This window comes from Artibeus jamaicensis, unplaced genomic scaffold (genome assembly GCF_021234435.1).
Source record: "Artibeus jamaicensis isolate MK-2021 breed Jamaican fruit bat unplaced genomic scaffold, CSHL_Jam_final contig_387, whole genome shotgun sequence".
NCBI classification, from domain to species: Eukaryota; Metazoa; Chordata; class Mammalia; order Chiroptera; family Phyllostomidae; genus Artibeus; species Artibeus jamaicensis.
The window spans coordinates 12508715-12535437 of record NW_026521812.1 but is presented as its reverse complement, the minus strand read 5'-3'; the positions used below and the strand labels follow the sequence as shown (position 1 = coordinate 12535437).

General features: G+C 34.7%; 1 protein-coding gene across 2 annotated transcripts in view; it reads left to right on the top strand.

Moving 5' to 3' along the window:
• HSF2 (heat shock transcription factor 2) overlaps positions 1 to 26723 on the top strand; it is a 35610-nt gene that overhangs the window by 2780 nt on the left and 6107 nt on the right. For both annotated transcript variants that reach the window (XM_037139632.2, XM_037139633.2), the window contains exons 2-10: positions 12782 to 12890; positions 13052 to 13179; positions 14218 to 14342; positions 16517 to 16592; positions 19994 to 20055; positions 21001 to 21088; positions 22461 to 22606; positions 23105 to 23344; positions 23983 to 24088. In XM_037139632.2, the coding sequence (XP_036995527.1) occupies positions 12782 to 12890; positions 13052 to 13179; positions 14218 to 14342; positions 16517 to 16592; positions 19994 to 20055; positions 21001 to 21088; positions 22461 to 22606; positions 23105 to 23344; positions 23983 to 24088 (1080 nt within the window). The remainder of the gene's footprint in view (positions 1 to 12781; positions 12891 to 13051; positions 13180 to 14217; positions 14343 to 16516; positions 16593 to 19993; positions 20056 to 21000; positions 21089 to 22460; positions 22607 to 23104; positions 23345 to 23982; positions 24089 to 26723) is intronic.

The window sequence follows — 26723 nt, the reverse complement described above, 5'->3', positions numbered from 1 at the left end:
ATTTGTACTATTTCAGTGAAAATCATACTAAGACCTTTTAAAATGGAGACAACTGTATTCACCAACAATAAAAAATATCTTTTAGAAGCAGCAGATGTTTTGGAATGGCAGTATTTTATGCATTTTTTTTCACTTGTGGAGAATGTGAGGCAAGGGGAGAACACTCTTCCAACTGAAGTTTGGCTTAATATTCCTAAAGACTTGTGTAACTTTAGTTTTCTTTGAAACTTGTATTATGACAAAAATTAGAAGTGAAATAATATTTTCATTCTCATCATTAATTATAGCAATGTAATATTCCAAGCAATCAGAATTATACTGTTTTATTGAGTCAAATAATAAAAATGTCTTGAGATCCAGAATGTCTTTAAAACTTACTGTACTTGTTTTATTTTTCCCATATTTGTCCCATGGAGGTTTCTTTTTACTTTCTTTTTCTGGCTCCTTCACTTCCTGTGTCTTCAAAATTTTATTTAGCTATTTTCACTCTGGTAGGTATTTTATTGCTGAATCAAGGACACATAGTACAATTGGATGACCTAAAGCTGTTTTAGTTGTAAAAAAGGACTAAACAGAGAACACAGGTATAGCTTGGAAGCAACTGGGGAAACTTGACTTTCAGAGATGAGGTTATTGAAGTTCTTGCCATTGATAGTAAGAAGCAGCTTTTACTGCTATTGATATTTAATACTCATGTATGTTGTAGTGAAGCAGTATAAAAGAAGGAAAAAAAACAGAAAGTTATTGTTTCACCAGTGTTACTACTTTTGTCTCTACTCTTCAGATAGCTTGAGAAGACCAAGAAGTGATTTCCGCTGAAGACTTTATATCCACCTTCTTTTATGTGTGTCCTTTGGCGTTCTGAAAATCCCTATCACTCTCAAATCAACAGAGACTAATAGGACATATAGGGGAAAGGTTGTAAAAATAGAATTTGTCCAGTGTTCCTAGTTATCTTGGTTGAGTTTGTCTGTAGGCTCTTAAACCTCCCAATGTTCTGCTATCGTTTTGAACTTCTCAGCAACCATTATGTTATAACAGTATTGCCAAGTGAAAACAAGAAAGGCCACAAGTGTGATAGAGATCCACCTTATGTGGACCTAGAGAAAAATTGAAAGATTTGGAAGTAGTTTTAGTTCGTATATGTAAGAGAATGAGCCCAAGACTCAGAAGGAATGATTGGTGAACATTAAGAAGTTACAGACTGATTATTTTTTAAAAAGCATTGCTAATTTCTGTTCTGAAAAATGTTTTAGTAATGGGGCTGATGTATTAGATTATTAGTAAGTATAGTTTAGATGTTTTTTAACCAAGAGGACCGATTTGAGCAGTAACAACTGTTGCTACTCTTCAGAAACTTGTCATCATTTATGGGTGAAGCCTAAAGAGGAGCTACCCATTTCTCCCACTACCCTTAGTAATGGCTTTCCACCCCTTATAAAGTGTGTAGGGAGAGTTCTGGGTTGAACTATACCCAGAGGTTGAACCTCATAAGTCTGAACCATCAATAAGGTGCAATATTTACATTCAGGTTATTTACTAATTTTAGAGTGGAGACTGCAGGAATATTGTAAGTGGAGAGACAACAGTGAGTGAATGAGCATTGAATATGTGTGGGAGACCAGAAGTAACCAAGAGGCATTCATCTTCTCATTTATAAAACCCACGAGTTGAAAGTCTAAAAATAAAATCTGATGTACTGTGACACAAGTTCATTTATTCAGTCACTCACAAATACTTGTTGTGAATCTGTTAATGGCTAGACATTGTGTTAGTACTATGTTTAGTAGTGAACAAAATGCCTTCATGGACCTTACATTCCAGTGAAGGATACTGATAATTAAAAAGTAAGCAGACAAATAATATAATATAGGTAGTGTAAGTACCATAAAGAAGGGTGAAAAGAGAGTGCCATTTAGGGTCCATTTTAGGAGACAAGTCGCACTTTTTTGAATAGAGAAAGTTTAATAGAATTTTAACTATATTAGGTGAACCCGAGTAAAGAAAAGTTTATGGAATAATGGAAAAGCAGTTACAAGAGGCAGCCATCACTGCTAGGGCTAAGGTAGAGTCCAGGTTAGAGTGCCCAGGTAAAAAACCTCTTCCCAAGTCTTCCTGACTATTTTGGAAAGAGTGTGACCATGTTTCACTGAATGGAAAAGAAGTTACTGGTGCCACAATGGTGGAACTTACTGGGAATTCATCCTTCAGAACATGCTGGAAAATATAACCCCTAGGGTAGAGGTTGGTAAACTATGGCCATGAACCAGCCATCTGTTTTGCAAATAAACACATACAGTTTAATTGGATCAGAGCCATGCTTGCTTTATTACATATTATTCATATAGTTTAATTCTTGCTACAGGGGCAGAGTTATGGTCCTATGATCTACAAGCTTAAAATACTTATTGTCTGGCCCTTTAAGAAAATGTTTATCAGCCCTTGCTCTAGACAGTAGTGCCCACCTTCCAGGTTACAGACCAGTACCAGGCCATGTAGCAGGAGGTGAGCTTGAATATTGTGCCTGAATCATCTTGAAACCATTCCCCCTACCCTGGTCCATGAAAATATTGTCTTTCACAAAACTGGTCCCTGGTGCCAAAAGGTTGGGGACTGCTGCTCTAGAGCACCCTAGAAAGCTGTTCATGGGGAGATGTCTTGTAAGAGATACTCTAATTTGAAACCTTCAAGGAAGAGGGAATATTGGGAAAACTGCTACCCTTGGGGTATTCCCCCGTACTTCCAGAGCTAGGTGCTGAAGAACCTTTATGCAGTGAAGGAGCCTGTTAAGGACACACTGGAATCAGGAAGGAGAATTTCTTCCTCTTCTAATATCTGTCTTGTATCTTCTACCGACAAAGCTTAACAACATGCAAGCTAGAAAAAAAGTTATTTAGGGGACCCAGCTCCATGTTTGCAGAGTAGACAATGAATTAATTTGGAGCAATAAATTGATAACTATCATGTAAAATGACAGAGATTTGTGGGTATTTTAGGTAATGAGGAAAGCCTCTCTGAACAGGTGACTTTGAGCAGAGACTTGAATGATTAGGATGGGCCAGAGGAGAATGGCAAATATAAAGGCCTTGAACATGGCTTGTTCATATGTTTTGAAAAGATGCACGTGATGAGAGAATGTGAGAATGAGGTCAGAAAGGTAGGCAGGGACAGATGGTTTGTATAGGGCCTTAGGGCTATGGTGAGAAGATTGGAGATAAGGAACTAGTTAGAAGACTATGACAGTTTACTACTATGGTTTTGAGTTACTGTGGCTAAGATTACTGTAGGCTAAGATGATAAGTAGTCTGATTTGATACCTACTTTAAAGGCAGAGCTGCAGAACTTAACTGATAAATTGGCTGAAGTTGGAGGAGAAACAGAAGAATGAGTTTGGGCTTGAGCAGCAGGATGAATGATGATACTGTTTGCTAAGATACAGGATGATTTGGAGAAATTCCGGGGAGGTGGGATGCATATAAACTTTGAGATTACAAATGGACCCCTGGTATTATCTGAGAATTATTTTATTTTACTTATATTTTCATTGACCATACTTAGTCATATGGTCATTCACACTAATTTTAAAAGAGGTGGGGAAGTGCAGTGTTAGGAAGGAGAACGAATATCTAAGAACAGCCTGAATGACTTCTACACTTGAAGACATCCATGTGGAAATGTTGATTAGGATGTTTGGATATAAGACTGGATGGTGTTCAGGGTGGAATTTGCATCTTGTGAGTGGTAAAAGCCATGGGACTAGATGAGATCACCCAGGGAGACAAATGAAGATAGAAGGAACTGAAAGATAGGGTATTCCAACATTTAGAAGGTATGAAGAGAAGATAAATCTAACCAAAGAGATTGAGAAGGAACAATGAAAGGGAAGTCAGAGACTGAGGTCATAGAAGTTAATGGAAGAAAATGGCTCAAGAACGGAAGAGATGTCATATGTTGTTATGAATATTCTTATACACCTTTCCTGGTATATATAAGCAAAAGTTTTTCTAATGTAAAGACACCTACATTGAAGTGTAGAATTGTTGGAAAATGTAGTATGAAATGTTCAACCTCATTATAGTTCAAATTGTTTACCAAAGAGATCAAACTAGTTTATACTTTTTTAGCCATGTATAAGATTTTCCATTAACACCTATCTTCAAAATTTGAGTTTATCATTTTTACTAATCTGCTGGATATAAGCTGTTATCTCAACAAGGTCTTACTTTATAATTCCCTGATCACTAATAAGTTCAAACACCTTTTTTGTATTTATTGACCATTTATGTTTCCTGTTCTGTGAAATGTGGGACCATTTTTCTATTGGGTGATTTATTTTTTAGTATTTGTTGGAACTCCTTGTATGTTCTGTATATCCATTTTTTGGATATATTTGCTGCCTGTATCTTCTCTCTATTTGTGGCTTATCTTTTTACATTGTTTTGATGAGCAGAGGTTCTTCATTTTAGTATAATTCAAAATATCTTTTTTGTGGTTTATACTTTTTGTTTCTTCAGAATGTTTTCCCTTACCTACCCTTAAAGGGAGAAAAAATACTTTTCCATCTCCTTCTGGAAGTTTTAAAGGTTAACATTTCATATCTTAATCACCTGGAATTGATTTTTGTGTCATATGAGGGATCCAGTTTCATTATTTTTAATATAAATATTTAGCTGTCCTGGCCCCTTTATTGGGTAGTTTCTCCTTTCCCCAGTGATATGTAATTTGCTACCTTTGTCTTATAGCAAAATTATATATTACGGTTTTGTTTCTAGGTTCTCTATTCTGTTCCATCAGACAATCAGGTACCACATGCCCTTACCACATATCTTTATTACCATACTTTATAAAGAGTCTTGCTTTTGTGAGGGCAACTTATTCTTCAGGAGTATGATAACTATTGTTGGTCTTAGGTCTTCTATATATGTTCTAAAATCAAGCTCCATTAAAAGAATTAGGATTTTTAAAAAATTGGAATTGCATTGAAATTGTAAAATACATTAGGGAAAATAGATACTGTTACAATATTGTATATTCCCACAAACAAGACATATTTCTAAATTGATTTTATTATTTAATAATATTTTATAATTTGCAATTAGGTCTTGCACATTTTTGTTAGATTTCTTCCTAGGTATGTTATAGATGTTGTGTGTAGTATCCTTTAGTCTAAAATATATTTCTAACTATTGCTGAAAAATACAAGTACCATTTGTACATTTATAGTAAGGCAGCGAGCTGATCATTTTACTGATTTGGGTTCTCTTTAAGTGTACATCTTTAACATCTGTAAATAGCAATTTTGTTCTTTCTTTTAGAACCTTGTACCTTCATTTTGTTTTATTTTGCAATGGCTAAGACCTCAGGAAGGGTGTCAGATAGGAGTGAGCAATCATGGGATTCCTTTTCCTTATGTGTGAAGGGAACATTTTTAATATTTCCCTTAAATACTAGCTGTTAAAATTGAGAGTTTTTAATTTATTTTTTGGTTATTGATATCAAACTTAATTGGGTAACTTGAAGGGAGGAATGACAGGTTGCAGGATACAGGAAAAAGATGATTTGGGGGGAATAGGAAGATATGTTTGATATTGACAGTAGGGTAGAACATTGTGTAAAAATGTTGACAACAGGAGATCCACATCTGAAATTTGAGATGGTCAAGGGCCAAGTTGTATATGTAATACTCATCATACGTAATGAAGTCAGTAATTAGATACACTATTGTGGATGATATTGCTTAAGGAAAGAGTATAGTAGGTGCCATGGTCAAGGATAGAAAACACACTACTAAAAACACACTACCTCTTGATAGGTGGAAGGCAGTTGAAAGGAAATACAAGAGATAGGATAGCCAATAGTGTGTAGTTTTAAAGCCAAGAGTAAAGCATTTAAGGAGGGGATTGTCAGTAACGCTTAAATGAAATGCCACAGAGAGGTGTAGGAAGATCAGGACAGAAAAGAGGACATGGTTTTGGCATTTTAAAAAAATGGTTTCAGTAGAGTGAGAGAAACAGAAACCAATTCTTAGTGAAAGTTAGTAGATGCTCCTGAATTGGCAAAGGGCACTTTAAAATGTGTTTGTTAAATTTTGCATTGAATGAAAACACAAATGGGGGTGGGTGGGTAGATTAAGAGGGAAAGTCCTTTGAAGGTAGAAAAATATGCATCTTTAAGTTATTGCCTAATAACCAATACTAGTTATTAAACTTTTTAAATTTTGCCAGTCTAATAAGTAAAAAATTGTTTTGGTGTACATTTAATTATGAATGAAACTGAGTCTCCCTAAAATTCATATTGGGTTTTTCATTTGTTAGAAATTTTAAATTAGTGCAGTTAATCTTTTATCATAAATATTTTAAATATTATGTTAATAGTCTTCAGCTTTATTGAACTTTTAAAAATAACTCTGTGGCTTAAATGATATGAATTGTATTCTCCTCTTACATCCCAAGTTGCCCAATCTCCCTCTGGCCTTTTCAGCCATTAGCTCCAAGTACTAAGCAGGGATATGGGATGTAAAGGTTTGATAGTATGAATCTCTCCCCCATTTTAGAAGCTTTTCTGGAAGCCCCACTGAATACATTCTACCTTTATCTTATTAGTTAGATGTTTTATTTGGCCACCTCTAATTGTAAGGGAGACTGAGAAACGTAGTTGCAGCATCAAACAAAATTGTGATTCAGCTAGTAAGAAGGTAGATCATCCTTATAGTTGCATATGGCAAGGTCTCTTTCTTTTTTTAAAGTTGAATAATACTGTTCCATTGTGGCATATAACAAGGTCTGTCCAGAAGGTATCTTGCCATGTAATAAGAAAAATAGAGACAGTTATTGAAGAAGATACAAGATATAAGAAATACTGTACATAGGACAATGATGGCCTCAGTCCCCTTCAAAGTAGGCACCGTGGGAAATCACACAGGTCTCCCAATTGCCATGCCATTAAACTGCCCTGTGACATTTTCCTGAATTTCAATGATGGTCTGAAATCTCTTCCCTTTCAAAGGTGATTTTAGTTTTGGGAAAAGCCACAAGTTGCAGGGCACCAATTCTGGGCTGTAGGAGGGAGGGCTGAGTCACTTGGGCGATTTGATGTTTTACCAAAAATCTCTGCAAGAGATGTGATGCATGAGCTGGTGCATTGTTGTGATGAAGCTGCCAATCACCAGTTGCCCATAGCTGCAGCCTTCTGAATTATCTGAATAGTTTCTGTGGAGGAATGTTCAAGCTTAATGCAAAATTTGAGCAGATTTGTTGCTCTACACACTAAGTCATTTTGAATGTGACAGCCACACAGTTACACATGCTCACTAAGCAGTGTCTACCACCCCCACTGACTACAGTGAAATTGTCACTGTTCACGTATAGCATTTCAGTCCACTCTCCTTAGGTGCCAGGTTACATCAATGCTGCATGGACTGTTCTCAGTACATTAACAGTGGCTGGACTTTTTCCAGACAGACCTCGTATATACACACACATACACATCACATAAATATATAAATATCACAGTTTTTCACAGTTTTTTAATCTAGTTTTTTTCGACATCTTGGCTACTGTGAATAATGCTACAGTGAACACAGGAGTGCAGATATCTCTTCAAGGTTCTGTTTCCAGTTCCTTTGTGTATATACCCAGAAGAGCAGAAGAGGGATTGCGAGATCCCTGTGATAGTTCTTTTTCTTTTCTTTTCTTTCTTTCTTTATTTTTTTTTTTATTTAAGGGAACCTTCATGCTTTGTTCTTTAGTGGCTGTACCCATGTACTCCCTCACCAACAGTGTACAAGGGTTCCCTTTCTTCCACATTCTTGCCAGCATAGTCTTTTATTTTTTTATAGCAGCCATTCTGACAGGTATGAGGTGATACCTTATTTCAGTTTGGATTTGCATGTTCCTGGTGCTTAGTAATGTTGAGCATGTTTTCCTATACCTGTTAGTTGTTTGTATGTCTTTTGAGGAAAAAGGTCTATTCAAGTACTTTGCCTATTTGTTAATTGTGAGTTTTGGTGGGGTTTTTTGTTTGTTTTTGTTTTGTTTTTTTCCTTTCCTTTTGAGTTGTATGGTCATATATTTCAGATCTTAATCTCTTATCAGATACATTATGGCAATTAGTTTCTTTCATTCTGTTAGGTTATTTTATTTTGTTGATTCTTTTATGCAGATGGAGATGTTATATTAGCTTGTCTAACAGTTATTTCACTGTGTGTGTATATATATCAAATCATTGCATTGTACAACTTAAATATATACAATGTTAGTTTAAAAAAATAAAAAAGTAGAGATAGGGTAGGCAGGTAGCAGTCTCCATGAATAAATTTATTACTTTCTAGCTGTATGTCTTCTGGGTTTATTATGTATGTCATGCTTCCAACACTTGATAGTAAAGAGTGAGGCAGCAGCGAGCTTTTGTTTTTTCTTTCCAAATGAGAGTTTATTAACTAATCCTTTTCCCTCTTGATTTTCCCTTTTGATTTGAATGCTACTTTTATTCTTTATTAAATTCTCATATTCTTTGTACTCTGTAGTCTATCCTTTCTTTAGTACCAAACTTTTGTCAACACTGTTTTTCTACCATCTGTATGGGATAGGGTTAACACCTCTCCCACCTTGTTTTTATATTTTCTTGAGTATTGCTACCTAATTACTTTTACCAGTGAACTTCAGTACTTAATATATCCTTGCGTTAGCAGCTCTTAATCCTGCCACCAAAAATCTTTTTTTCTAATTGAGAGAGAATTTAATGTATTGGTTAATCTCAGGAAAATTAACAGTTTTACAACAATGTATTTGTCCCTGTGTGATTTAATATTTTCTGAACAGTCTTGTATATTTTTAAATTTTATTTTTAGATACTTGACACTTTTACTGGAATCTTTTATTCCATTTTAGTTTTAATTTGTTGTGATAAAATATATATAACATAAAATTAACCATTTTTAACAATTTTTAATTATACAGTTCAGTGCCATTAAGTATATTCACATTTGTTATGAAATCATCACTACCACCCATTTCCAGAATGTTTTTCATCTTCTCAAACTGAAACTTCATAATCATCAGATAGAACTTCCAGTTCCCTCCTTCCTCCTAGCCCATTGTATTGTCTCTATGAATTGGACTATTCTAAATACCTCGTGTAAGTAGAATCATACAGTATCTGCCCTTTTGTTACTAGCTTATTTCACTTCGCATACTATCTTCAAGGTTCATCCATGTTGTAGCATTTCTCAGTTTCCTCTTCAGGGCTAAATACTATTCCATCATATGTATATACCGCATTTTCTTTATCCATTTATCTGTCAGAGGACACTTGGGTTGCTTCCACCTTTTGCCTACTGTGAATAATGCTACAGTGAACATGGGTGTACAAATATCCTTTCAAGTCCCTGCTCACAATTCCTTTGGGTATACTCATAGAAATAGAATTATATAGCAGTTTTGTGTTTAATTTTATGAGGAACCACCAAACTCTTTTTTACAGTAGCTGCACTATTTTACATTGCCACCAGCAGTAATGCATAGGGGTTCTAATTTTCCTACCTCCTCATTAATACTTATTTTCTGTTTTTTTCTCCTCCATGTGTATGTTTTAATAATAGCCATCCTGGTGGTAATATTGTGGTTTGGGTTTTCATTTCCTTAATGATTAGTGATGTTAGGCATCTTTTCACGTGTTCATTGTTCATTGTATATCTTCTTTGGAAAAATGTCCAATCAAATCCTTTATCCATTTCTAATCAGGTTGTTTGTTTTTGCCATTGTTGATATTGAGTTGTAGAGGTTCTTTTTTTTTCTTTTACTTTAAAATCTGTATGGGTTTATTAACCAGTGTGACCCAAATAAATTCAATATTTTAAAAAAGAACAAGTAAAAGAAAAAAGATTAAAAAGATTGGTGTTTTCCTGTGACTACTCACTTCGTTTAGGTGTTACAGTCCCCGGCCGGCCACACAAATTTTTGTAAGTCCTCCCAGGAGCCCAAGAACAACTGGTGTCTCCCAGGAAAGCTTGGGCCTGCATGCGACAGACTTGGGGTAAATCGTTCAAATCTCTGACATATGGCCAGTCCCCAGATTCCGCCTCTGTCCTCAGCTTAAGATTTTCCAAAACCCTCTTCCACTACCAGGGTCTCAACGTGCCAACCAGAAGCTCTGAGGTGGTCGCCCCCACCTTCCACTACAGGTTGAGAGATGGCATCCCAGGTGTGTTGGGACAAGATGGTGGCAAGGGTGGTAGGTTCCCCTTGCCAGCCAGTGATCCACATCTCTCTCGCTGAAGTGGCTTCATCTGATGGCCACTTTCTTTATATATATATTGAATTAACCACTTGGAAGATATGAGTTTCAAATATTATCTTCTATTCCATGGGCCGCCTTTGTTTGATAGTGTTCTTTACAGAAAAGTTTGTAAGTCCGAGGTATCCCCATTTGTTTATTTTTATTTTCATTGCCTGTGCTTTTGTTGTTATCCAAGAAATCATTGCCAAATTCAGTGTCGTGAAGCTTCTTATGGTTTCTGAAATGTTTATAAGTTTAGGCCTTTCATCTATTTTGAGTTAATTTTTGTATATGATTGAAGGTAAAGGTTCAAACTTCATTCTTTTGCATGTAGTATCTGGTTTTGTCAACATCATTTCTTGAAAAGACTGTCTTTTCCTCATTAAATGGTTTTGGCACCCTTATAAAAAATCTTGACACTGTGTATGTGAGAATTTAATATTTCTGAGCTTTTTATTGTATGAGTTGTTTTGTCTGTCATTATGCAAGTACCTTGATGTTTTGGTTACTGTATTTTTCTAGTAAGATTCAAGTTGTTTATTTTTATATGACAGGATACTAGTGATTTTAAATATTAATTAGTAACAAGAATCTTACTAAATTCTGTTACAATTTTTCAGATGATTCTACAGATACAATTATTTTTATAGCAAAAAGGATTTTACTTCAGCCTCAAATTTTATTTTTGTCTAAGATTGTTCACTTTAAAACAGTGTTAAGTAATTATGTTGGCCACATATTGTATTTGCTTTTCTTGTTTCTAATTTAATGAAAATTTTCTTCCTAAAGTATATTTTATTGATTATGCTATTACAGTTGTCCTATTTTTCCTCCCCTTTATTACCCTCTGCCATGCACCCCCTCCCATTAGCACTCTCCCTCCCCTTATTTCATGTCCCCATGAGTCATACATATAAGTTCATTGGATTCTCCATTTCCTATACTATTCTTAACCTCCCCCTGTCTATTTTCTACCTACCATTTATGCTTCTTATTCCCTGTACCTTTCCCCCCATTCTTTCCCCACCACCTCCCTGCTGATAACACTCCACGTGAGCTCCATTTCTGTGATTCTGTTCCTGTTCTAGTTGTTTGTTTAGTTGTTTTTTGTTTTTTTTTTCTGTTCTAGTTGTCTGTTTAGTTGGTTTTTTTGTTTGTTTGTTTTATTTTTAGGTTTAGTTGTGAGTTTGGTGTCATTTTACTGTTCAGAGTTTGGATTATCTTTTTTTTTAGATAAATCCCTTTAACATTTCATATAATAAGATCTTGATGATAATGAACTCCTTTAACTTAACCTTATCTGGGAAGCACTTTATCTGCCCTTCCATTCTAAATGATAGCTTTGGTGGATAGAGCAATCTTGGACATAGGTCCTTGCCTTTCATGACTTTGAATACTTCTTTCCAGCCCCTTCTTGCCTGCAAGGTTTCTTTTGAGAAATTAGTTGATAAACTTATGGGAACTCCTTTGTAGGTAGGTGTCTCCTTTTCTCTTGATGCTTTTAAGAGTCTGTCCTTGCTTTAACTGGGTAATGTAATTACGATGTGCCTTGGTGTGTGCTTCCTTGGGTCCAACTTCTTTGGGATTCTCTGAGCTTCCTGGACTTCCTGGATGTCTGTTTCCTTTGCCAAGTTAGGGAAGTTCTCCTTCATTATGTTTTCAATTTCTTGCTTTTTCTCTTCTCCTTCTGGCATCCCTATGATTTGGATGTTAGAATGTTTAAAGAAGTCCCAGAGGTTCCTAAGCCTCTCCTCATTTTTTTTTTTTGAATTCTTGTTTCTTTATTCTGTTCTGGTTGAATGTTTTATTTCTTCCTTCTGGTCCAAATTGGTGATTTGAATTCTGGTTTCCTTCTCTTTACTGTTGGGAGTTTCTCCCACTTTGCAGTTTCCCCACAGTTTTTTTCAGCTAGAGGTTTTGAGGGTTTATATCCCCACGCTGGGACCCTGAGTTGCATAGTCCTTCTTGCTTCCCAGTTGTTTCTCCCCATTTATCCTCATGCAGTGGGACTGCTGGGCTAGCCATCGCCTTTCCATGAATCCTCTCCATCTTGGCTGCCTGTGTCTGTCCCTCTTACAGTCTAAATGAATGTTTCTTCTTTGACTCCTTGGTTGTCGACCTGCCACACAGTTCGATTTTCTGGCAGTTCTGGTTATTTTTTGTTTTTAAATTTTTTGTTGTCCTTCTTTTGGTTGTGCAAGGAGGTAAAGTTTATCTACCTATGCCTCCATTTTGGCTGGAAGTCTGGAGATTTTTCTATTATTTTACCATATAGTATGATACAGATTTTAGTTGAGACACTGCTAAGCTTTTGAACTTAATATCAAAATGCTTAATTGCACTTTGGCACTTATTTGGAACTTGTTTCTTGTTGACATTAACAGAAATAAACAGTTGATCTGAAGTTACCATAAAAGGATGGCCCAGTTTCAGGGTTTATATGTATCATATAAACTACCCTGTAGTATCAGAGGACTTTAACTAATTGACTTTTTTACTTTTTCAGAATGGTCAGAGTTTTCTAGTTTTGGATGAACAAAGATTTGCAAAGGAAATTCTTCCTAAATACTTTAAGCACAATAACATGGCAAGCTTTGTGAGGCAACTGAATATGTGTGAGTATGGACCACAATTTATTTGAACTAATATCATCAGCCACTGATTAAACAGTTTTTTCCTCCATTAGGATGATAAAGAGGAGAATATATCACATAGAAGCATCATTAATTTTTTACTTTCCTCTGTTTTAGTCATCCGAATTTTGAATCTTTTTCAGATGGTTTCCGTAAAGTAGTGCATATTGACTCTGGAATTGTAAAACAGGAACGAGATGGTCCTGTTGAATTTCAGCATCCTTACTTCAAACAAGGCCAGGATGACTTGTTGGAGAACATTAAAAGGAAGGTGAGCTATCGATAACATGATTTAATTAGGGCATTGCTATGTAGTATACTTGGCCAAGACATATTTCAGCTGTTGAAATTAAGGATGTATGAAAATACACTAGTGTTCTTTGTTGGGATGATTTAGACAAATACATTTTTTTTAAAGATTTTATTTATTTGTTTTAGAGAAGGGAAGGGAGGGAGAAAGAGAAGGAGAGAAACATCAATGTGTGGTTGCCTTTCATGTGCCCCTTGTTGGGGACCTGGCCTGCAACCCAGGGATGTGCCTTGACTGGGAGCTGAATTGCGACCCTTTGGTTTGCAGACTGGGCTGCATCTACACAAATAAAGTTTTAATTATTTCCTTCTATTTTTCTTTCTTGGTGCTAAGCTATACTAAGGGCTCAGACACTTTTAAAGGGAAGGAAAATGTTTACATTCTGACTGAGGTTGAGGATCCATTCCCATTGGGATAGCTCACCCTTTTTTCAGATTAAAAAATGTAAGCTGCTAAAAAGTGAGTTTGCTGGAGGGCTTATTTTGTAGTTTACTGCCAAATTTTGAAAGCCCAGAATAAGTCCCTTGCATATAGTAGACATTTAACAATACATTTTTGAATGATTTTTTTCCTGAAATAAGATATTTTTACTAAATCTACAAAAAGAAGGGGTGGGGTAAAAGGGTAGTGTGGACCATGGAAGAAAATGGCCTAGCATGAAGCTGTTAACTGTATAAATTTAATTAATCGTGGAATGTGATAATAAAGAGGCTTGGGAAAATTACAGAGAGTTTGACAGAGGAAATGAAAAATTAAAAAAGCTCTTAAGGTGTTTCTGCTTGTGGAAATTTCCCACATAAAAAAAAATAGACTAATTATTTCTTATCCTCGCTCTTTGAGCTACATAGTTTATTCTCCTCCTAAAATCCTATCCTAGGTTTTTTGGAACTTGATCTCACTTCCTGAACATACTACAAAAACATCTTATAATAGGGAAGCTTTGAATTACAACCATGGCATTTAGTGTTTGTTTGATGTCCTAAATTTGCTTTTTGAAAGGTTTCATCTTCAAAACCAGAAGAAAATAAAATTCGTCAGGAAGATTTAACAAAAATTATAAGCAGTGCTCAGAAGGTTCAAATAAAACAAGAAACTATTGAGTCCAGGCTTTCTGAATTAAAAAGGTAAAGTATTATTTTCAAATATAATTCTAATATGGGTTGGTGTTTATGCGTTGGGTGTAGTGTGTTGGAGATTGGTGCTTTTAGGTCATGTTGTTGAAACCAAGATCACAGATCATTTTTCAATAAGTATTAGTTCCCCTTATTTTTGATTTGTAGCCATAGACTTTACCCTAATAATGTATATTCATGATGGTGGTTGAAAGAATATAAAAACCTGGGCATGCAAAACTATATGATGCAAAAGCCTTACTCGTGAAACAGTAGATCTTTTTCATTGTTGTTTGGTTTTTGCTTTTTAAATTTAATATTTATTGTATTTTTTCATTTTTCATCCTTTTATATCCTCTTTCCCCCAGTAATCGCCACACTGTTGTCCATAAATCCTTTTTCCTTTTTTGCTCCATTCCTCCATCCCCTCACCTCCCACCCCCAGCTGTCATCCTGTTTTTGATCTAAGTCTGTCCCCATTTTCCTGGTTTGTTCGTTAGATCCTACATAGGAGTGAAATCATACGGTATTTGTCTTTGTCTAACTGGCTTGTTTAATTTAGCATAATGTTCTCCAGGTCCATCCATACTGTTGGCAAAGGGTAAAATTTTCTTTTTTTGTAGCTGAGTAGTATTCCATTGGGTAAATGTCCCATAGTTTTATCCACTCATTTAGTGATAGACACTTGGGAAGCCTCCATATCTTCACATTTGTAAACACTGCAGTGAACATAAGTATGCTTAATTCTTTTGAGTTAGTTTTGTGGTTTTCTTCAGATAAAGCCCCAGAAGTGGGATCACTGGGTCAGAAGGCAGATCCATTTTTAATTTTTTGAGGTATCTCCATACTGCTTCCCACAGTGGCTTTACCAGTCTGCATTCCCACCAGTGATGCAGAAGTGTTCCCCTTTCTCCGCATCTTCGCCAGCATTTGTTTGTTGATTTACTGATGATAGCCATTCTGATGAATGTGAGATGGGATCTCATTGCGATTTTAATATTCATTTCTCTGATGATTAGAGACGTTGATCATCTTTTCACATATGGCTGTCTTTATGTCCTCTTTGGAGAAGTATTTATTCAAGCCCTTTGCCCACTTTTTAATTAGGTTTTTTGGTTTTTTGATGTTGAGTTTTATAAGTTCTTCATAAATTTTGGATATTAACACCTTATATTTATAGGCAAATTTGCTCTCTCATTCTGTGGGTTGTCTTTTTATTTTGTTGATGATTTCTTTTGCTGTGCAAAAACATTTTCGTTTGATACCTATGAATAAACCCAACCTCCTTGGAAGACATTCTCCTTCTTACCTTTAGTGAGCAGATGACAGTGTCTTTGAATTTCTGAGCCAGAAAAAGTACAGTATTTTTTTCAGTATATATTAAAGTCTCATTTTTGGTAACCTCTATTTTTTGGTTTCTCATATATGGAAATGTTTTTAAAACACATATTCCCTCATGTTTTCATATGCTTGTGTTTGAGACAGATCTTAAGATAGGCAGTTTGGAGTCTAGCACATTTTGTTTCTACTTTAATATTTAACTAATTATCTGTGATCTTGGGCAAGTCTTCTCAGTTCTCTGAGTCTCAGAGTCCTCATGTATAAAATAGAGAATAATTTCCTTGACGGATTTAAGAGAGGTTTAAATTACTAGTATATATGAAATGCTTAGCATAGTACTTGGAGAGTAGCAAGTGCTAGGTAAATGTCACTTCTCTTGAAGAATTGTTTCCTAAGTACAAGTACTGAATTCACATGGTAGCCACAGTTTTAAGGTTAGCTTAAATAAGAAATAATGTACCTGATTGTCAGAGGAATAAATTGTCTCCCACTACATGGATATAAGCATGAGTCTTAAGTTTTTGTGTATATATTGCCATGAGTAGAAGCTGTTAGAGTTATGGAGGAATGATTCTGGATTTGCATCAAGATAGTTGCTATTTATATAGTTAAACCAAAGATTTTTCTAGTCTTGTAAAAATATATAATAAAAACTAGTTAAATTTTCTGGTATTTTTATAAAATCTTTATTTTTAATTAAAAAGTGTTTTATTCCCATGCCCTCCCCTTTGGCAACCATCAGCTGTGCTTTATATTTGTGGTATTCTCTGGTTTTCTTAAAGATATCGAGGCCTTGATTTCTGACAGAATTGTCTTTTGTTTCGTTTTTTTAATAAACGATATAGTGAGAATGAGTCCCTTTGGAAGGAGGTATCAGAATTACGAGCAAAACATGCACAACAGCAACAAGTTATTCGAAAGGTAAGCTTTTTCCCCATGACCATAATTGTGCTTGTTTGAGTACCATTTGTGGCCCAAAGTCTTCGTTGCATAAACTGATTGGTTTTAGAAGTAAAACTATGAAATCAAACAAATTAGGACAAGCGTTGTAAGTTCTTTTTAATAAAAAATCTTTTTATTAGCTAAATATAGTCATTCCATACTCCCAGTTAATAAATCTTTAAGGACCTTTGCCTGATAGAACACCTGTAAGATACTTATTCATAGGAGCATAATTAATAAACTCCCAGTTTCTTACACAATTTTTTCTATAAAAACAAAGCTTTACTGTATGGGTTTTTTGGTTCATTTGTTTTGTTGTTTTTACTGTTTTTTACTCTGAAAGGCACACATAACAGGTTCAGAAGATAAATGACTAATATTTTCAAATCAGTCAACCAGATTATGAGTTTAAAAAATGAGCTGTCAATGTGTGCTATTATTAATCTGTACAGAAAAACATTAATACGGGTGCTGTAAAATAAATCTTAGGTTTTAGTATCTGAGCTGAAAATTACTGGGGAACTGAGAATCTCTCTGGTGCTTTGTATCCTGGTGATTCAATCTGTTCATATTAGCTTTCATATATTAATAAGATATGAAACAGAAAAGTAATTAAGATAGCTATTTTTTGCTCATTAGAAAACTGGACTCTTAAGTTTAAGCAACAGGGTTTTTTTCAGATGGGAGGGTGGGAGAGCTTCAGCTTGTTCATGCTAAAAATAGGGTTATGACGGACAGGATTTGAATCTAGGGGAACAGCTTAGAACAGAGATGAATGGTATTTGCAGCCTTTGGCCTGTAGTCAAAATAGATAGCCTATATTTAAAAAAAAATAGTATGCAAGTAAAGGTTGATTGTAGAATTTAATTCTAAGTCCAAGTATATGTATTTTCAAAACTACCATAGTTAATTTCAGTATGCAGTTCTATTAAGATTACTTGATTTAAAGTGATAATATATTTTAACCTATGCTTTATTTAAACATTTTGTTTCTTTTCTAGAAAATGGTATTTGGTTAAATACTAATGTACAACACTCCATAATTTGTTGTGTTTTTTTTCCCCCCAATGGCAAGAAGAGTTTGTAAAATACTTATATAACATTTCAGTTTTTCATGAAAGCTAACGTTCTGTCTGCTCAGATTCGAGTTTGCATCTGTATGTTTTGGTAGGGTTTAGAGAGTTTATATAATATATGATGATAGCCAGTAATTTTTTCTCTGTTCATGGAATTGATTTTTAACTTTTGCCATTTATTCTTTGGCCTTGAGTTAATGGAAATAATTATGTGAGGTTTCTGTTATAAGACTTATCAGGTACAGAAGTTAGATGTGGTACATGTGAGATTCCTCATCTCCAGGTTGTAAATTCTATAAGGTGTGAAGCAGAAGTATAAAAAGAGAAGTGAGATGTAGAACATGTCAGGAGAAATGTAGCCAGTGAGTCATGTTCTCAGAAATGTAATTACTAATGCTTTTAGAATTTTCTGATCACACCTTTTAATAAATTAAAAAATAATTGAAGTCGAATTATTTTAAAGATACCTTTAAGTGTAATTTTTTTTTGTCAACTCTTAGCATTTTTTTTTAGTAAGTAAGGTAGCGGCTAACCTTTTCATACACTGTAATGTTGTCTGACTCTTCCGTTAAAATGTTTGTAATTTGGAGGGATTAAGAAAAAAAGAAAATAAGGGGAAAAAAACCTCATAGGTAGACAACCATATGGTGATTACCAGAGGGAAAGGGGCATGGGGGTATATATTTAATTTATATATTAAATAAATATATAATATATATATAATTTATATATATATAAATTTATTTATTTATCTTTAGAAGGGAAGGGAAGGAGAGAAGGAGAAGGAGAGAAATATCAATGTATGGTTGCTTCTGGTGCATCCCCTGCTGGGAACTGGCCCCTGTTGGGAACTGGCCTGCAACCCAGGCATGTGCCCTGACGGGGAATCGAACCATGATCTTTTGGTTCGTAGGCCCGTGCTCAATCCACTGAGCTACACCAGCCAGGGCTTTGAAACCTAATATATTTTTTAATTAATGTCACCCCAATTATTTTCATAAATTAAAAAATAATAAAAAATAAAATGTTTATATTTTTCCATGGAAAAGTTCATATTGATTGTAAGGCAAACTATAAATAGTAGCCTCTTTGGGGGGAAAACACACAGTATTAAAGCTATACAATTTGTATTTTTAATTGACAATTCTTTATTTTAATTATATAATTATATTTTCCAAAGTTTGCAAGGAAGTTTTCTACAGTCTACATTGTCCTCTAATCCCTTTGTTCTTCATTCATAGCCTCTCAGTGATACATTGGTTTTCATAATTCATCATGTGGTAGCCTTGCTTTTAGCTCCTTTAGGAAGTTAACAATATAATCTCAAGGTGTACTGTGTATGTCTCTCGTATTCACGTTAGTACCATCTGAATGGCTTGCTAATAAACACACAACATTGCTGGGCCCCATCCTTAGAATTTCAGATTCAGCAGTTCTGGAGTGGGGCTGCATATCTAACAAGTTTCCAGGCCTGTGCTACTGCTCCATGGGCCACACTTTAAGAAATACTATTATAAAATATGGAGGAATGTGGCATGTCTTAAGCTGTTTAATAGTTTTCCTCTAAATTTAATCGGACTTGGAAGATTAAACCAGCTTCTTTTGGTTGTCAGCAGGAAGCTTTGACAGATAGTTAGTGCTTCAACAATAATTTTTCAATAGTCAATAAACTTTCTAGCTTGAAAATTTTATGATCTTATATTTTGAGACAGTTTGCATTTTTTTTACCACTGTTATAATACTTGGTATAAGAAAAATGTTGCCTATGAAACACCATGTTTTTTGTGTGTGTTTTTTATTTTATTTTGTATCATCATGCTATTGAAAAAATTGTAAAACTGGGGTCTATATTCAGGCACATGCTTGATGCTTATTACCAAAACAAATAACTGAATATTAGGTGGGTGTGTGGATGGATGGATGGATGGATGGATGGATGGATGGAAGGAAGGAAGGAAGGAAGGAAGGAAGGAAGGAAGGAAGGAAGGAAGGGAGGGAGGGAAGGAAGGAAGGAAGTTAGGAAGTTAGGAAGGAAGGAAGGAAGTTAGGAAGGAAGGAAGTTTTAGGCATCTCTTTGTTCTAGGTAGTAGCAACTTTTGTCACAGGTTATTCTGCCTGGAAGCTGGTATGTTTCTTTAAATACCAATTTTATGATGTGTCCAAATTTCAAATATGTTAATATTTGAGAAACTATATGACTTAGAATAGAGGACATGCACAATATTTGAATTTTTTAAAGTTTGTAATGTAGACTAAATAATTGGGAATTTATAATGGAAAAATTTATTTGTACTTTCCTTTTAGATTGTCCAGTTTATTGTTACATTGGTTCAGAATAACCAACTTGTGAGTTTAAAACGTAAAAGGTAAGTTTTTATGTTAAAACGTTTTTGGTTTATACATGGACAACCAGAAATTTTAATGTGTAACCATCTATGGCCTACAATGGATGAACAGTTGTCCCTTGATAATTACTCACAATATTTCAGGAGTGTGTTATTTTTTCCTAGTGCTGTCAGCCTGCTGATATTTTTGAGAGATAAGGACAGCCTAAATGGTCACTTTATAGACACATACATTTAAACAGAGAACCTATGTTTCATTCACATCAGCAATTCATTGTAGCATTAGGAGACCTGAGGGAAGCTCTTAAAAAAAGGCCTTGTCTTTAAAAAAAATTTTTTTATACTTGATCTCTCTTATGTTTAATATACTCCTGAAGGTCTTTAGAAGTCTGTATTCAACCATAGTTTGTTGACCTACAACCACGGTTTGTATTCCTATAAATGTTACTAACTACCAGTCACAACTAACACATAAGAATAGTAGACAAAGGAGTATCTCGGAGGAGGAAAAGATAATCTAGCAATGCTAAGATTTTAGCAAAGCTTGGTTAATGCTCATAGCTTATGCTGCGGCCTTAATTCTGCTTCCACTAATTACTGTACTTCTTATTATATTACCTGTTTATTTTTTACCGTGAAAACACATTCTTAAAGAGTTTTATAGTTCAGTCAGGAGTTTATTTGGGGAGACCAGCAGTTTATTTGAACTTTATTTGGGGAGACCAGTTCATTACATTATAACAAAATTAGTATAGACAATGGAGAAATAAAAGTTTTAGATATACTCATCTCCCAGTTTCTATTTTTAAGATTTAGTAATTTTTAAGAGTTTCTCTTGTGTCCTTACCAAAATTCTTTATTCATTATGAAAATGATTGTGTTTCTGTATGGGTAAATTATTAGAAGTCCTTTGAATCACTTGTGTATTTGCTTCACTGAACTCCATGAATATCTTCTGATTTTCAGGCCTCTACTTCTGAACACTAATGGAGCCCAAAAGAAGAATCTGTTTCAGCATATAGTCAAAGAACCAGCTGATAATCACCATCATAAAGTACTATTTAGTTAAATTCTAGTTTATATTATCTCAAACTAAATTTTATTACCATACTATTTCATGCATTCCGAGAAGTTTATTGAGTAATATTCTAAGTGCTCATCCTGCAGCTTTTTAAATTCATTACTTTTTTCATTATTTGCTTTAGATTATTTTGACAAATAACCCATTATAAATGTAAGTTGTCTCAGTTGTCTGTTCCCAAGTTTGTTTTTCTCCCCCTTTTCAGTTTCACCTGGAGATAGTCACTATTTTGAATTAGTATTTATCATTTCCAAAGTCATTTTACAGTTGTGAATCTGTGAACTGTATTCGTTATTACTTTACATATATCTGAACTTATAAATGATACCAGTTTGTACATATTATTTTGCCTTGTGGCTTTTTTTTACTTGGTATTGCTTTTAAGATTTAATAAACCAGAATTAGTTCAACTACTGTATGATATTAATTGATATTATGCATTCATCCATTGGTTATTTTATGTTTACAACTTTTATTATAAATGTACACAGACTAGACTTTAACTATAGTAATTTCAAAAAATATCTTTGTTTACCTTCATTTTTTTCCACACGCTCTCTGAATAATTCTTTAAACTTATATCCAGAGGCAAATTCATACAATCCAGAGTCAAGACTTCTTTTAGTATCTGATTATCATTGTTACTTTCAAATCTTAAAATTTTAAATACTGTTCGAGGTTTATTATTGAAGTATCAAGCTTTTTGTTCTCAGGAAAATTAGAGTTAAGCTTAGAGTTAAAATTGATAGACTTTTGCATTATATTAATGACTTCAGTTTGCTTTAAAAAATCTAATGCTTTTTTGTTAATGTACCTATGGTCCAAATGATGCTAAGTTTAAAAAAATAATCATCACTAAAATGCCAGGCTGACATTTAACTTTGGAATAGGTGAAGTGTTCATTATTTCCTGTTTTTGAAACCATGTAATCAGTATGAATAAAATATGTGTCAAACAGAGTAGTTTGGGAGGAAATAGTCCCCATCAACACAGCAGCCATCTTGTTATGCTTGAAATTTCTGGTGAAATCATGACTTTTTTCCTTTGGGTATAAAAAAGTACTTTAAAATTTGAAGATCTTTCCATACAAACATTCTGAGGCATGACATACAGATTAAAAAAAAAAAAAGTTAAGTAGAATGCAGGGAATATAACCTCTGTGAATTAGTGCTACTAATATAATTAGTGTGTAAGTCCAGAAGGACAGAGAACGCATCTGTGTCAGTGCTTGCTATTGTATCCTCAATGTTTAATAAATAGTGGGCTCCAATTTAGCATGTTTTTGATGTTGTTTGGGAGATAATGTAATATTATTTTTTGATATATTTTCTCCTTGGTTTTTTAGGTTCCACATAGTAGGACTGAAGGTTTAAAATCAAGGGAGCGGATTTCAGATGATATCATTATTTATGATGTTACTGATGATAATGCAGATGAAAATATCCCTGTTATTCCAGAAACTAATGAGGATGTTATATCTGATCCCTCCAAGTAAGGAGATTATGAAATAAAATTTATGAAAATGTTGGTTACTTTTCTTACTAGTTACCGTATTTTGCCATGATCTTAATGCTACCCATGTATAATGCCCATCCTTAGCACTACTTATGTATAAGTAAGTACACATACTTATTTTTCTCTCAAAAATTTGGGCATTATAAGAAATTTGGGCATTAAGTGTGCATTATACTCAGCAAAATATGGTTAAGAAAACACATACTCCTTTCTATTCCCAGAGAAAAGACTCCCCAACAACAAAATAATGAGAATTCTGATTTTTTCATTTTTTAGTTAAATACCTTTAATTGATGCTTTGTGGTCTTATATCATATGAACTATCAATATTTGTTATTAAGATACTTTCCCAAGAAGTTTAAGCATTCAGAGGTGTGGTTTGGGGAGAGAATTTCCAAGGAGAATGAATGGAGAGAATTGATTTATTGAATTGGTCTGAAAATGTAATTGGTTCTTTCTTGTTTGCTGACCTAGCTGTAGCCAGTACCCTGATATTGTCATTGTTGAAGATGACAATGAAGATGAGTATGCACCTGTCATTCAGAGTGGAGAGCAGAATGAACCAGCCAGAGAAACCCTAAGTTCTGGCCCTGATGGCACTAGCCCTCTCATGTCTAGTGCTGTCCAGCTCAATGGCTCATCCAGTCTGACTGCAGAAGATCCTGTGACCATGATGGATTCCATTTTAAATGATAACATCAATCTTTTGGGAAAGTGAGTTCTCATCTAGGTGGCTAAGTTTGTGTGCATTGTTTACTTCACATATTCTCTCTCTCTCTGATCTTCCTTTCACAGTATGAACACATGTAGTCTGCCTTTCTTCCTTTTGGTCAGGGCTGAGCTTCACAAATGCTGTTTTGAGAAGGATTTAATCATTCCAAGAACAGTGTTGGGATTTTCTTGGTAGTTCCTCAGATTATTTTTAACAAAATACTTGTTTGAATGTCTATAACGTATGTGTGATTGTATTATACTAATTTATATCAGGACTATAGAATAACATACCTCTATTAAGGGACTTACTGATAGCATAAGAAAACCAGAAATTAGTTCCAATGACAGGTAATAAGAGGTTAAATATTTAATTGTATAATGTAAGGGAAAGAGAAATCGGGCTGTATTGCTGCTGAACCTTTTCTCTGTAAACACTAAAGTTTTGTATGTAGGTTGTAGGTTCTTGGTTAACTGAATTTTCAGGAATTTCCAGTATTGAATAGGATCTGTTAAGATTAAAAATTGGTAAGGATTCAGCAATTTCTGGGAATGTTTTGCTTAGCTAGATTGCTATGTAATTTTAAACATAAAAAACAAGAAAACCTAATTAATTTTTTATTTTAATTTTTTTCCCTTAGGGTTGAGCTGTTGGATTATCTTGACAGTATTGATTGCAGTTTAGAGGACTTCCAAGCCATGCTTTCAGGAAGACAGTTTAGCATAGACCCAGATCTCCTGGTTGATGTAGGTACTTTGAATAATCTTTGTTGTACTGGCAGTTTGTGTGTCTTATGTATATTATGTATAAGTCTGTACATCATTTTCTTGTGTTCTACACTTGGTTTTGCATTTTCTCTTTTTTAAAATCAGTGAATGGTTTCGTGTATCAGAAAGATTGAACAGATGGATTCAGGACAGGAAAGACAGTCATAACTATCCATTTCTGAATAGCAGTTCAGCTAATCCCCATATAACAACATACCAACTCTGTTCAACATTAGTATCTAGGTCTTGTCTATACTTGTTGCTGTATTATGTTTTGCTGTAGGTTAAATTGTCTGAATAGAAATTGATGGAAATTAGAAATAGAAATATGCAGCCAGGAAATAGTATGAATATACTTCTTAACTTTGGGGATTAATGTTTTCCACTCAAATATATTATACTAGCTATATTTTTTTAAATTTTATGTCCTGTGCACTGAGGTTTCCCTGCTCCAGTCCCCACCACCACCTCTGTGAACTTGACTACAGTGTTTGTCTGGTTTGTGGGTCTTTATCTACTACCATTTCTGGCACTAACTGCCTTTCTTGTTCTCTTCCCTTGTGTGCCTAGCACCTCTCCCTTCCTTACCTAAGCTTTTTTTTTTTACCAAAGCTTCCTTTCTGGCCTGCTTCCATCCATATGAAACTGGTTCTCTCCTCATTTTCATTTCCTGTTGTGAACATGTTTCTGTCTGTGGAAAGTTTTGTTTGGTCCTTTTTTGGCAGTTTTTTTTTAAATGCAGCTTCTCTCACATCAAGATTGTACTATCTTGTTCTTTTAAGAGCTTCTCAGTGAGGCTAAAGGAATTAGTTCTTTCTTACCCCTTAGTCGAATTTTACCACCTTATCCCTCTGCTTCTCATCAGTCTTCATGTGACAAGACTTCATAGTCGCATCAGTGCCTCACAGGGTAGATTTCACTGTCTTTGAAGATTTCCTTCTATGCTGACCTATGTTACGATTTTAAGTGAGTTCAACATCCATATTAATATCCTGTTTCAGTTGGTTAATAGTAACTTAACTGTCCTTGACTCTATTAGTCTTTGCCCCACTCTGAATCTGGGGACCTTCCAGAATATCGGTCTCTTTGATTACTAAGAAAAAAATAAAATCCCATAATTCTAATCCTCTACAAACCCTCACAGTCTTCAACTAGGTTAAGCTTTGGAGCATTTATCATACCTGTTTGTCCTCATGACCATGTCCAGCCAACTGTTTTCACACAGGATAACTCACCCTGCCCTGGTCCTCTCATAAGATGTGGAATCTCATCTTAGAGGAAGTACTTACTTCCTCTTTGAAGCCAATTTGTACACCTGCTTCTGCCTCTCTGTTTTTCTATTTCTATCCTTGATCTTTCCCCATTTACCTTCAATAGGTACAGATCTTCCCCATCTTAAAAAACATTTTGATGTGTTGTTCTGCTCTTTTACCATTCTACTTTTCTAAACAAGTGAATATATATGTTTCTTCTTTTTTACTCTTTATTTCTTTTGAAACCTTGTATTGTTTTACTTATTTAACTCTAAGCCTGTTCTGCCTTGGTTTATTCATAAATAGTAGGCTGTGATTTTTGCCCCCAAATTAGGTCACTGGGCTAGCAGAAGGTTTGTATTGAATCGGATTTGGGTTCCGTTTTTGTTTCATCTTACTTACTGTTCTAACTATGTGATTATTAATCTTGAGAAAGTTAACCTCTCTTCCCAGTTTGCCCATCTATAAAATGTAGCTAATGCCTTGAGGGGCCATTGTAAGAATTAAAGTAATTAATAGTATTATTATTAATACTAATTTTCCTAAATCAGTATTTTACTAAAATCAACTTGTTCTGTTGATTTTAGAAGCTCTGGGACCTTTGTTATATTCCTATCTTCCTAAACATTCTCCATTTCCTCTAGAAACTTGTCTTTTTCCTGCTGGCTTGTACTTGTTGGTCTTCCCCAAAGTACTTGGTCTTTTATCCTCTTTCATTTTCTCTACGTCTTTTTCTGCCCCTCCTCTCTGAAGGGATTTGTACTTGTAGGATTGCTGTCTTCCAGCTCTTAATATTTTTTAAAATAAACTTTGCTTGAAGTCTAATTTCATGCCTTTGAGAAAAAAAGTTAGATCTTGCCTTATATTAATTGTGTTTAACACCAAGCATTTATTTTCTAAACTAGATACTGTCTTCAGCTTTTTAAATTTTCCATTCTTGCCTCTCTCATTCAAGACCTTCATAATAGAGCACGATTCAAAGATGAGATTATCTTGAATTATGTTCTATTGTCACAAATAATTCACCCATAGGTTTGCCTTGTTGCCTGAGATGGCAAAGATGATAAAGACATGAATAAGTGTGCTGAAGAGTTCATGGGTTCTCTCTGCAAAGTTTAGTACTGAGTGACCCATTGTGGAGTCATACAATTCAACCAACCATTGTCACCTCCTCATCTACGGTCTACTTTTTTTTTCTAGTTTATACTATAGATCTGCTGGGAATATATGAAGGTATTCCTGAGTCAGTGTGTGGGGGGAGTAGGGCAAAGAATGAGAGAGGATCTTAACACTGTTGGCCCTCTTTAGGTGCCACTCTCAGTAGGGACAAAATGTGGTCAGGTCTCTAAGGCAGTGCAAGC